The sequence below is a fragment of the Pocillopora verrucosa genome, chromosome 1, assembly GCF_036669915.1.
Source record: "Pocillopora verrucosa isolate sample1 chromosome 1, ASM3666991v2, whole genome shotgun sequence".
In the NCBI taxonomy this organism is placed as follows: domain Eukaryota; kingdom Metazoa; phylum Cnidaria; class Anthozoa; order Scleractinia; family Pocilloporidae; genus Pocillopora; species Pocillopora verrucosa.
The window spans coordinates 327,591-340,405 of record NC_089312.1 but is presented as its reverse complement, the minus strand read 5'-3'; the positions used below and the strand labels follow the sequence as shown (position 1 = coordinate 340,405).

The 12,815-nt window shown below is 36.8% G+C and overlaps 2 protein-coding genes across 4 annotated transcripts; one reads left to right on the top strand and one right to left on the bottom strand.

The window, feature by feature from the left end:
- The first annotated feature begins 600 nt into the window (after positions 1 to 600).
- LOC131785462 (ciliary-associated calcium-binding coiled-coil protein 1) lies at positions 601 to 9,640 on the top strand. Of its 3 annotated transcripts, XM_059102348.2 has the most exons (11): positions 601 to 748; positions 1,958 to 2,154; positions 5,915 to 6,006; positions 6,339 to 6,425; positions 6,900 to 6,982; positions 7,106 to 7,250; positions 7,690 to 7,762; positions 8,028 to 8,159; positions 8,668 to 8,695; positions 8,918 to 9,042; positions 9,312 to 9,640. In XM_059102348.2, exons 2-11 carry the CDS (start codon positions 2,032 to 2,034, stop codon positions 9,384 to 9,386), a joined length of 963 nt encoding a protein of 320 aa, XP_058958331.2. In that variant the 5' UTR covers positions 601 to 748; positions 1,958 to 2,031; the 3' UTR covers positions 9,387 to 9,640. The 3 variants fall into 3 exon arrangements, with proteins under 3 accessions (XP_058958331.2, XP_066022121.1, XP_058958332.2); XM_066166024.1 differs by lacking the exons at positions 601 to 748; positions 1,958 to 2,154 and adding an exon at positions 3,356 to 3,477; XM_059102349.2 differs by lacking the exons at positions 601 to 748; positions 1,958 to 2,154 and adding an exon at positions 5,259 to 5,388.
- Positions 9,641 to 9,785: 145 nt separating this feature from the next.
- Positions 9,786 to 12,661, bottom strand: LOC131785460 (E3 ubiquitin-protein ligase TRIM71-like). Its single transcript, XM_059102344.2, has one exon. It carries the CDS (start codon positions 12,510 to 12,512, stop codon positions 10,290 to 10,292), a length of 2,223 nt encoding a protein of 740 aa, XP_058958327.2. The 5' UTR covers positions 12,513 to 12,661; the 3' UTR covers positions 9,786 to 10,289.
- Between the last annotated feature and the right edge of the window lie 154 nt (positions 12,662 to 12,815).

Genomic DNA, 12,815 nt, shown 5'->3' with positions numbered 1-12,815 from the left:
TAGGACAGGGCACGTAACACCTGAACCTATTTATCGCATAGAGAACCTAGCGCTGAGAGGACTACCACACAGGGCACTTATCGTTTGGTTAACCCTCGACAAACTGTACCTTCTACAACATGCGACAACCGCACAGTGATCTGAGGTCAGCATCTACGTTATTATAGAAACACGAGACTCATCAAATAAAAATATTTCTTTTTTTTCATCCACAGATAAATATCGAGACAAAAATTCACGTATCCCTTCACTTTTTTCGAAAAATATACCTAAGATTTAATTCTACCTTAGAGATAACTTGGTGGTTATCGCAAGCAATGTAATTAAAAATTTTATGCCAAGTAACTGGGAGCCGTAGGCTAAACTGTTGGCTCAATTTATTACAACTCCTCTCGCACTCGTTTGCAGTTAGTGTCATAAAACTGTATTTCAGCTTCGAAATGTCTAATGCATCTGGGGGAAACAACAACTTCGTTTGTGGTCGTGCGTTGATATATCTGTTGAAAGAAGTGAAAATGGATTGCAAATTACTTTCTGCGAAATATGATACTACTAATCAGTCTCCTTTCAGAAATGTCAATTCTCACTAAAAGCCGGAAAAGCAAAAGACAAAGGCCTCGTACTTCAACGGCAAAGAAGATCTCGGCAGACTCCGCTCAAAATAGGATTCTCCCACATTGCCTCTTCTCTGGCCGGGTTTTTCTTGAACTGAAGTTATGATAAATAAGTTATTTTGATAGTAAGACCGGTAAGTTACATTATGAGCTGTTAAAAAGGACTTAAAATGTGTTCTTCCAAAATGTCACACTAATTAATTCTTAGCGCAAGAGACTCCTAAAATTGCATATCCCAAACCACTGCAGCTTCAAAAATCGTAGCGTACATTTTATCTCTCTTCCTTCCACAATAGTACTTGTGATTTCATTTCTGTGGACCTTTTTTATATCCGAGCTTGGCATTTTGTAATACTCAATCTTATTTTGTTTCCTTACGCACTATCTCTATAATCAAGTGTTATGTATAAATTGTGTCCCCACGTTAACATCGAGATTTCGTAAACAACAGTCATTTAGTTTTCAAGACAAGACGGTTACACTGTTTTTGGGTGTTTTTCAAATACAGAAAATTGCCCGGTCTGATTTCGGTCTGATTTAGAATGGGAATAACTGATAATAAAAAATGTCAATCTTGAACGAATCTCTATAACTCAATTCCCTCTTTAAAAACTCTCCCTTGAATTTTGTGTCACTTTGCCACACTCGTAAGTTTTCAGGAGTTCAAACCTATTTGCGGTTTTATATAATTTTTTTCGTCTGAGGAAGTCAATCCAATGACAAAGAAAGCCAATCTTTTATTTCAAAAACAGCTGCACAGTTTTCATCAACAACTGATTAACGAAAACCAAGAAAAAATGCTGATCGATATTGTCTTGAGACACAGCAATAGGTTTCCAATGTTTGTTAACGAGAATACTCTAAGAAAAATATTCTGTCTTTAAAATTCAGTCATAACGGTGTTTTCTAGGACTCATTTCATAAAGTTAGCCTAAGGTTCCTGGTAAGGACTTACCAAGCCTCATGGAAATGAAAAGCAATTAAGTTTAATTTCACTTTTGAGTTGGTTTGACGCGTTGATGCACCACCACAAACAAAATCATCCCTTGTTTTTATCTTATATGTCACAACTCGAGAGGAAAACTATTAAATCGCGATTGTTTGTGCTACATCGATTCACGATGTTAATCTCTAAAAAAATAAGGTATTGAGGGTACCATCTGAAGTCTGTAAACATCATTAAATTTTCAAGACTAACTGCTATTTAACATGCCAATTTCAGTCATACGTTACCACTTTGCTTAACAAAAAAAGCATCGTTGATAGGACAAATCTAATTTATTCACTGATATTTATCTTATTGTAGAAAGACCACATGTTGCTAATGTTTTCACTTTGTTCAGTATAAAAGTAAAACAACAGCTTCTCGATACAACTGTTATAAATACACATACTCCATTGCTGGCGCCATCGAGTTATGGATTACTCAAGAGCTAAGTCGCCGAATATTGGAAATGTTTTGAACGCGCGGAGACTCGCTCGAAGGAAGTTACAAAGAAGCGCGATAAGAGAACGGGAAAAGCAAGAAATAGAGAAAAAGGTAAATAGAAAATACTATGTCATTTACCAAATACGTTTGACTTCCAATCTGCAGTCAGCTCTCGACCAGAACCGCTTACAGAAACACCGAACGTCCTTATATCAATTTTTTTTGTTGTTTTATCGACGCGAACTTTTGAAACGAAGTGGAGGGCAAAAGATTTGTAATCAGAGATGACATACCCCATGTTGCGGTCGGGTACGCCGGCTTAAGTATTTCTAAATTAAAAAAGGACTGTTTATCAATAACACCACAGTTTGTTGCCAGTGTTGATACAAAAAAAATTGAAATTTCCTCACATCAAATGTATTCAAAACAAATACCCTTTTAAATGACTGAAAAAAGAACTTATTGCATGCAATTTAATTTCATATCAAAGAAAGATGTATTTTCGTATATACATTTGTAGAATCCTCTATTCTCTCGTTGTCTTAGTAACCTAAACCCAAAATAAGTTTCACATTTAATACCGTTTGGAAAAAATGACTCTCGAATCGTAAATTATGCACAACACTACAGGTATGAGGGAGTCCTGACTAGTGACTAAAGGGGGCGCCCTTGGGAGTTATCTTGGTAGAAGAACTATATCTCGGTTTTTACTACAAGCTTGTTTATATATGCGGGAGAGACGGGATGCAGGGTGGGGGTTTAGGCTTCCTTATCTAGATTGGCTGCTGCTTTGTTAATCACCAGTTGAGGGGGTTAACAGTCAGGGGGGTCGTAGGATGCATATTGTCCCCCTCCCCTGGTTTGAAAAAGCAATGATTTATACCAGGAGCCTTATGCTAATAATACATCCCAGTATGCTCCTCAACTCAGACAAAAGACTGTGCAAGACTCTTTCCCCCCCCCCCCCCCATCTTTTGTGGTATAAACTTTTCAATTTAACGAAACATAGATGATATGAACTACCGACATATTAAAGGAAGCTTCCAAAACACTTGTTAGATAGTTGTTTATTACAATCGATAAGAGGTTTTATTAGCGTTGGGGTAATTTACAACGACGTGAAGATGGATCAACTAGTCAGTCATTAAAACCTTTCAAATCACAGCTTTGCTTGTTTAAAACACAATGCAACGCTTTATCAAAGTAATCTGTTCTTGAAACCTGTCAATATTTCTTTTGTTTGGGTTAATTAGACGCTTAAATGAAACTAAAAAGTACAACCATATTCAACTCGTAGCGCATTGTGAAAGCATCCACATTGTTATTAACATGGAATATCATAGAAACTATAAAAGGTCCAAAAAAGCGACTGGTATTTTGAAAAAACGCTTAGTGCCAGTTCCAGCACCCACACCGGAAATTGTGGTGAAAAAAGTAAGTCAAGAGGTTTGTTGAGGGTAAAATGTAAATTACTCGAGTAGAGTCGATCAAGGGTAGCCAAGTGCTCATCATGACACTCAACGTCATTCACTTGATGGCACAGATTACTGAATTGTATTTCAATGTTCGAGTAGTTGGCTTGGCTTCTTTGCCATGTTTGTGTATGTTTTCCAAACACAGTACATGTACTAAGAGACCTCGGCGACGTGAGAGAGGACAGTAGTTACTCCTTTGTGAGGTAGATGTGGACAGAAGCTGGGGGAATCACAACGGTTTTATAAGTTTATTATGATACTTAACTCACTTGATGACAGTGCTACATCCCTCTTTGGGAAAAAAACATCCCTAAACTTAGGGATGAAGTTGAGCACAAGCCTTTGAAATGTCAACGGAATCTTACAGACGATAGGCTCTCCCGTCATCACATTCTCCTTGAAACCTTCCTTCAACTTGCTCAGCATGTTTCCATATTAATTCAGTTCATCAGCTTCTCTTGATCACTTTCCTTTGCACGCTTTGAATCCTAAACTCAGAACTGGTGCAAATTACTAGTAAGCGATGAGTTATATTTTCGGTCGCCTTCCATCAGGAATTAGAAAGTCTTTGGGTGTTACCATGGCAATTATTAAAATATCGATTAAATCAAATGAGATTGGTTTGCATATGGGTGCAATAGTGGGCGATGTGGCTTGTCGATAGTAGATTACTCATGATTGGAAGGGTAATACTTTCTATAGGATACCGCGCCTCTAAGTTCTCCCTGCCTATTTTGATGAATAAAGAAAGAAAGTTACCACAGCGTATCAAAAGACCAGTAATAGAATTATCTCAGTTTTTAGAGCACTTTGGTTCGGCAGTGGGGTAGATAACTACATAACAAAACATAGAAGGAAATTGAATTACAAAATCAAGAAACGAATAATTATTTTCATTGGCCTCTCGAGACGTCTCTACCCCCACCCCACCTTGTACATGATTTGAGTGAAATAAATTTATGACGGGGGAGGGGTGGGGGTAAGGATCCAACTAGGAATTCGCAACCAATTTTAATTAACTTTCACAAACTTAACAAGCTTCTAAATCTTATTCAAAATTGTCGAAAATAATTAGAAGAGATTTCGTCCGTTATCTTGCAAACAACTAAATGGTCTCTAAAGACTGTCGGCATTTTGAAGTCTCTTATTACCGGCTAACAAAGCTAATTAGCGTCTCATCAAAACGGTCGTTTATTGGACGACGTATCAGAGTTATTATGCCTTTGATCTTGACCTATTTAGTGGCTCAAAATTATAGTACACAAAAAGTATTGCCAAGTCAATCCTTACAATACCGTTCGGAATTTACAGAGCTGCAAAGTCTAGAAGTTCCAAGTATATAGTTTTTAAGATGCATGATAGTCAAATTTGATTTTTACAGAAGGTATGGAAAATTTAGACGTTCCACATCGCTTAAAGCGTGGTAAAACCCCTCCAAAAGTTTCACGCAAAAGAAGCGAACTCGCTTCTAAGGTAATAACAATAGTAACTACGATATTGACCTCTAAAGGTTTGGTCGTTTCTTGTCATACGAAAGCAAGTATTTCGCAAAAGTCAAGTTGTATGCTCGGTATAGAGTGATTAGAATTTTAATCCAGCTTTTTAAATCGATTTCCTGCAAAATGTAGTGCATCCTGTTTACTGAAATGCCAATTACTCCTCCCCCCATCCCCCCAGTCCTACGACCCGCACGCGCACGGAGATTTTAGGTCAGTTGCATAGCAACGAGTGTCACCCAGGAGTAAGGCCGTATTCAAAGATGGCGGAGAAGAAGTCTCGATCGGCCATTCGAATAAAATCTTCGGAGAGAGAACGGAAGAAATCTGCAGCGAAACGGGACTCGGCAACAAATCGAAACAAAGGCCAATCTGTTAGTGTTTTTGTTAGTTTCATGTCTTTATATGTAGATCTGGATAGACAATGCGTTGTTTTGTTTTGCAAAACTTTTCGACTTCAGCTGATGTTTACAGTACTTTTTACTTTGTTGTGATCATCTTATTGTATTTCTCTCTGTACTGCGACTTCGTATGAGCTCAGGATTTCTATTTGGTCTTTATGGCAAAGTTACGGGAAGAGTTTTAAGGCGACATTGTTCTAAAAAGGTCGTTATCGTGACTTAGAAGTAGTGCAAAGAACGATTTTCAACTTAACGTTTTATGGAAGCAGCATTTTGTTCATGTTTTGAATGTTGCAGTAAGAATCCAGGTCTGAAGCGTCATTTAATGAATTTAAATTCAAAGTAATCGTGCACTATTTCTATGTGATTGTGCATTATTTCTGAATAGATGTCAATTAATTGTTTGAAAAGTAACGCGAGACCTGAATTGATCTCTTTGTGCTAGTGCTGGTGTTCATTAGTATGACTTGAGTTAAGTTTCGTGTTCTTCTTATTGAAGGAGGAAGAGGAGAAAGAGTCACTAGCATGGAAGGTCCTTTCAGAAGAACAGACTCAGTCTCTGAAGGAACTTACTGTCCTTGAATTGGAAGTGTAAGTCGATTTCTAATGAACCAAACTTAAATTTATTCACACTACAGTTGGGTAAATGTAGATTAGGAAGTCAATTTTCTGTAAAATTTTCATGCCTGACGGATAGACCTGGATTGCTTGTTCATTAGCACATTAACAAGAGAACAAACTTCAGTTTTGACAAAAATGAAAATAAGTTCTGAACATGGCACAAACAAATTTGTAAACATTTTGTGCAATCAAACGAATTTGTCCACTGTCAATAGACTTTGCACCCCACCATTTAAGATAGTAACAATTCGTTTAACTTCTGTATGTACTGATTGACATATGTTATTCTGTTATGACCTCAGGAAACTTGCAGAAGTGCTGTCCATTGAAAATTATCACATCTCTCTACCAGAGGCCTGTGTACTGGATTACTATGTTGCAGGGTTTTGGTATCCTTTGTAAAAAGAAAAATCACTTTTTACTAAAATCGGAATCAAAGACAATAAACAGGCGATAAGAATACTCAAACTTATCAGGTAGAAATTGTTATCTATATCTAACACCATATTCTTGTGAGTAATTTACAAGGAAATTTGAAGTAGCTGGAGGGGAGAATTAGTAAACAGTTCTTGGGAATTGAAGGATTAAATGAACCAACCTATCAAATGATTGTGGTGTGTTGTTTTTTTTTTTCTGGTTTTGTCCACATCATTGCAGAGAGATTAGATGAGAGGTGATCGTTTGTGATAAAAGAGTTTATTCAATTTATGATGACAGACAGATGACAGACCGTAAGATGATTCTTCCCTGTATTGTAATTAAAAATAATTTGATAATTTGTAGTATCAATGTGCAACAGACTGAGGTTTTAATTGATAAGACCACTCCTTGCTTAGTTTTACCTTGACAATGATATTATGTAGGTTTGCAAAAGAACAGAATTTCACCCTTCAGCAAATATCTGCATTTTTCACTCTTTTGAAGGAAATGCTAGACAATATTAAAGGTAATAATCACATATCATTGATAGTAGTGGATGCCCCTGGCAGCAATTCAGCTAGTTGTTCACTAGTTACTGTTGAAACAACTACTTAATTGTAGGACTTAACAATTTTTTCTTTCTTCTCAGAAAAACAATTTTCATTGGTTGACAGTATACAAAATTTCAAGTCACTTCTGGCAGGGATTGGAGTTGAAAACTGTCCACTAAATGGGGGCCTGGAATGTTTTGATGTAAATCAGGCAAAGCTCATAACTGATTACTTTACTGACAGGTAAATTTTGCATTACATTTAATTTTGTGGAGATAATGTGCTTCTGTTAATGTGAGTGGGAACAATTTTAGGCAAAACAAAGGATCATTATAGATTATATGTTAATGATAATAATGAAGATTGCGATGACAAATAACCAAGGATGGCACTCTAGAAGACTTGGTCATGGTGACTTGTAAGCTGTAAAATTCAATTTAAAGAACGGAAACATTAAAGTTTTGGGAATCTAAATCTAACAAGGATAGAGCTTTCTTTGTCAATTATTTATGAAAGGTAAAAGTATATAAGTTTATCCTCTTTCAAGATGTTATATCCATTCAAGACAATGGTATCCAATATAATGGAGGGGTTTTTATAATAAAGCAATCACACAGGAACTCCTATTGACTTTCAGCTCTCAATGTGATTGGATAAAACCATAATTGTTGATCTTTTGCAGTTTGTTCCAGCATTACAAGTTGTACCAGTTTCTTTTTACTCAGGAGCCACAAGAGGAAGTCGTCATATCTGAGGTTTGTACTTTAGTATTACTGCATTATTCTTAGGGTTGTGTCCTTGTGTACCGGTACACAAAGGAACGAAACATTAATGAACTGTGTCACAACTCCATGTATGGATATGAAAACAATAGGAATTTCCCCGTGTACCGGTACACCAGGACAGCCCCATTCTTAGGTTTAAAATTGTTTTGTTAAAGTACAGTGCATGTACATTTTCAATCACTTCTCCAGAATTAAGGAAAACAAATTAAGTGGCAATCCCTTATTTTTTGCACAGTTGGAAGTTGAAGTTCCTCCACTGGCTAGCATTCCATTTCCACCTCCATTAGATGAAGGCATGACTGAGGAAATGTGGAGGGAACATGTGATGACACCACCACAGTCACCCCAACCAGAAGAACAGACAGAAGTAAGCATTGCCCTAGCATTAGCAGAATTGATATAAATATATAAACTGGGCAAATTAGACCAGCTTTTGATCAGTTTAATTTTGCATTTAATGAAGGGTGACTTCAAATGAATTTGCTCATTGCCCTCTGTTTTTTTTAGACTGTTCACTTTGTGAAACAAATTGGACATTAAGCAGGAACATAGAGTAGAGTTCAAGGTCTAATGAGAGAGGAAAATAAGCATATTGGGGTTTTGTTTGTCTCCCCTTTGTTGGCACCCTTGTACCTCACACTTGCAGTTCTTTTCATCAACTTTTCTACTATGGAAATGACTGTGTTACTCAATTTCAAAATGATATAGCACTGAAAAGACATTCTTTGTGAGTCGATTTTTACATTTCATCATTATGATAACCATGCATATCTATGAGGTCACAAAAATTGACAAATTTCAACAGATTGGGCTCATTAGACTTGATTTCAAAAGCTATTTTGATGTTAGCTACCTAATCTTACCTGTGTTTGTAGGGAGAAAAGGAACAATCAGGAGAAGAAGGTACATGTAATTTCTTGTTCTTGGAAACTGCACATTACACCTCATCACTCTTGTATACTCTTAAAGTCCTTAAAGAATACTGTTTGAGCTAATGTAGCCTTTCTTAAGGAAAAAATACTTATTTTTATCACAATTTTTATTTCTTTAATTTTTCTTTAGTTACAGTCCTGTTGTAATACTTCCATGTCATGTTTAATTAGTTTTCTTTTGAATTGTTTGTAGCTCATTCAGATAATGTTGCCCACTCCAAGGATCAAACTGCAGAGAACATTTTATCATCCATAGAACCCGCCCAGGTCAAGAATATTGTGAAGAAAGTAGCTGATGAAGTGTTGGGAAATTTTCAGGTGGTTATTATAGCTGAGCCTTGTTGAACAACCACAGTCAGACTTGAACAATACATTGAGTGAAGGATTAATTTTTATTTACGGAGTAGTTTCTTCAATCTCAGCCAGAGTCACTTGTTAATATGTTTAAAGGCAAGATACTTCCCTCAAGTTTCCCTCTCAGAAACACAACACAACTCAAAGGTGTTTTTAAATCCTCTTAAAGGAGAAATAAGTCCTTGTCCCATGAAAGTATTATTAATCAGTTTTTTTTTCCTTTGTTACATAAGGCTGAAGTTGAGGTACGGCTTAAGGAAAGAGAGACAGCGTTGGCTGCTAAGATTGGAAAGCTACAACCAAGATAGCAGAACAAATCTAGTGTTACAAATTTTGGAGTCTGTTCATATCACTTGAAAAAGATAGTTTGTAAATACATTGCTCAGTAAGTTAAAATTCAATTAACTAATAGTTAAGAGCTAATTCCAACTGCATTTCTGGAGAGAAGCCATACTCCTCAGTAAACAACTGTACATAATAGTTAAACCTGAATGAAAGAACTTTGAATATAATAGAATGCGAAAAAGGAAAGTTGCAAATAAAGAGAAGCTGACACAGTAAACATTTCAATGGCTGCATTAAACACACTTTGTTAGACCTAGAAGTCCCTTTCAAACTTAGTGGGTATGGAATGTAAATATAAGTAACTCCACAGCTACTTTGTAATGCTTTATCTGGGAAACAGAAGCAAATTCGGAATATTTTTAAAACTCAAAAGTGTGAAATGCTAAAAGTATGCAGATTAATTCTGGTGTTTCCTTTGGCTTTAGTATAATACTATCTGAGGCAAACTAGCCCAAAGAATTCTTCATGGGGTGATTTTACAGCATAGTTTATAGATTTCATTCAGACAATCATAAGAGACAAACCTCGAAACAAGATCAAAAGAAAAAGTGGTAGATGTAAATTTACTAAATGTGACTGGAATAAGCTTTTAACTCTGGTTTTATCCAGATTTTTTTCAAAATACAGAAACACCATTCCATTTGCTTCTGAGCAAAACTCCACTGAAAAAAAATTCACCGAGTATAGTTGCAATTGTAATATATCTGTTGAGTGATTAGAATTTTCTATTTGGGACAATGGCAAGTTACCAGCATGACTTGTGATTATTAGAATTAGCTCATTAAACATTGAAGTCACAATTATTGAATCTTTTAAGAAATTTAGCATGAAGACCTTGCTAGGAATATTTCCATCCAGAGAACCAGCTAGTTTCTAAAATATTGGAGACGATTATTTCCAAATTCTGCAACAACAATGTCACCATTCCGACAGACTGCCAAGCCCGTTGGCTTATTCAGCTGTCCCATTTCATTTCCATAACATCCAAACTTTGATAGGAACCTTCCATCTTTGGTAAAAACTTGCACTCTGTGGTTGTAGTCATCACAAACTAAGAGATTTCCTGCTTTGTCCACTGCTAGTCCTGTTGGTGATTTAAACTGGCCATTCCCAGATCCCTCTTCACCAAATTGAAATAAAAACTCTCCAACGTCATTAAAAACTTTGATACTATGGCCTTTGAAATCAGACACATATACATTGTTTTCATGGAAAGTGCAGTCAAATGGTAATTGAAGTCCACAAGCTCTACCATCATAGGTTAGGAGAAGGTCCCCTTCAGAGGAAAGCAGTTGGACACAACTTTTTCCTGAATTGCAGATAATAATGTTTCCCTCAGGATCTAGTGATATCCCACGTGGTTCTTTCAGTCCTCCCTCATCTCCAATCTTTTTGCATAATTCATGTTTGGAATTGAACAGAAGTATTCTGTTTAAACCTCTGTCTGTGACATAGATCCTTCCTGAAGAATCAGTGCAGATTCCAGAAGGAGAATAAAACACATCACATGCAAAGGTTCTTGAAAAAGGCTCATGATCTCTCAAAATCTTCACTTTTTTATTGTTCAAGTCAGTAACGTAAATGTCATCTGAGGTATTAACAGCAACTCCCCATGGGTTATAAAAGTCTGAATGAATCACATCCACAGATGCATAAGTTCTCCCCTTTATGTTAAGAAGTAAAGTCTGCTTTATAGGTTCTCCATTTATTGTGAACTGAGCCCTGACCTTTCCCAACAAATTACTGTAAAAGGAAATTATATACTTTCCATTCTTCTCATCCACTGTTTTCCACACAAAGTCACGTGAACAGTCTGTTTCCCACACAAAGTCATGTGAACAGTTTGTTTCCACAAGGGAAAATTTTGAGGAAATGCTGTCATTTGAGCTGTAACACTGATCCCCACGTGAATTCCTTGAGACAATCTCAATCTTTGTCTCTTCACCAACCATAGCTGTACGTTTTGCAGTTACAGTACACTTACTTGCCACAGTTGCACTACATGACAGAGTACCCAGTGCTGTACTTCCAAGATCATCAATCTTTTCAAGAAAAGAGTGGTTTGGAATGAAGTCCAAAATTAACCTTTCCTCACCTTCATTTCTACATGGGGGTTCAATCTTCAATTCATGAAGGGACTTACTGACATGGGATTGCAACTGCACGACTTCTGCTGCAGTACCTCTGTTAACCAAGTGTTCAATCTGTGATATGGTTTCTTCATATTTGGTCAACTGTGCCTGATATGCTGTACTTCTTACTGAAAGTTTTTCAAGTGCTGCCTTGCCCTTATCTTCAACTTCTGAAGTGAGTTTTTGCTCAAACTGTTGAAGTTTTCCAATAATTGACTGGGTTGTATTTCTTATTTTTTCAACGGTGGCTTTAGTGCAATTTTCTATTTCGTTCATCTCTTCTTTGAGGTATGTGTGAGTTTTACCAGCACTTTTAGCCAAGTCTAATTGAATCATGATGTTTTCCTTGGCAGCTTTCGCCGTTAACTCCAAATGTTCAACATTATGACCGACATGGTCGACTATGACACAAGTTTGACAAACGGGGACGTTGCACATTTTACAGAAAAATTTCAGCACTTGTCGCTCGTGGAGTTCCTTCAAGCAGAAAGCCGGTCGTTTAAGAACATCTTCGAAGTCTTTGTCTTCGAAATCCTTTAATGAGAGAACACGATGATCCTTGTTCGCACGAATGATATTATGCCCACTTAGACAAACACTGCACCAAAACTCCCCACAATGGAAGCAATAAGACACTTTCTCGTTTTTCTCACCACAGTTACCGCAAGTCACTTTAGCATTGCCGCACTTCTTGATGGCCAAAATATCCAGAAGATTTTTTTGATAAAAACAGTCTGGTAAAGACTCCATTGTACCACAATCAGGCACAGCTACTTCACGTTGGCAAAGAGGACATCTTATCATGCCATTTCGTTTGCTTGTTCGAGCAACATTGTTAAGACATTGTAGGCAAAATGTATGTAGACAAGGCAGCTGTTTGGGATCTGTATATAACTGCATACATACAGAACAAGTTACTTCCTCCTTTAGGTTATGCATCAACGTTGGAACATCCATAATTACTTCGATTTCAACCTCAAGTGAAGGTTTCAGCTAATCAAGAATGGTAGCGACAGTGAAAGAAGTACCACGTTAACTAAGACTGGGACCGAAGGTTCCATATTTGGTTAATCCAAACTAAAAATACCCGTGTCAACATGGAGAACATAACAGACTTTGTCCGATGGTCTTTAAGTTAAAGGTTTTCCTCATTTTTTCCCGTTTCTAATGTTACATGTCACGTCATCTGTGAAGAAACTAGATATTTAATCATCGTGACCTTTGATTACCTCTATCGTGCACAGTCGTTCCGAGAAGTAT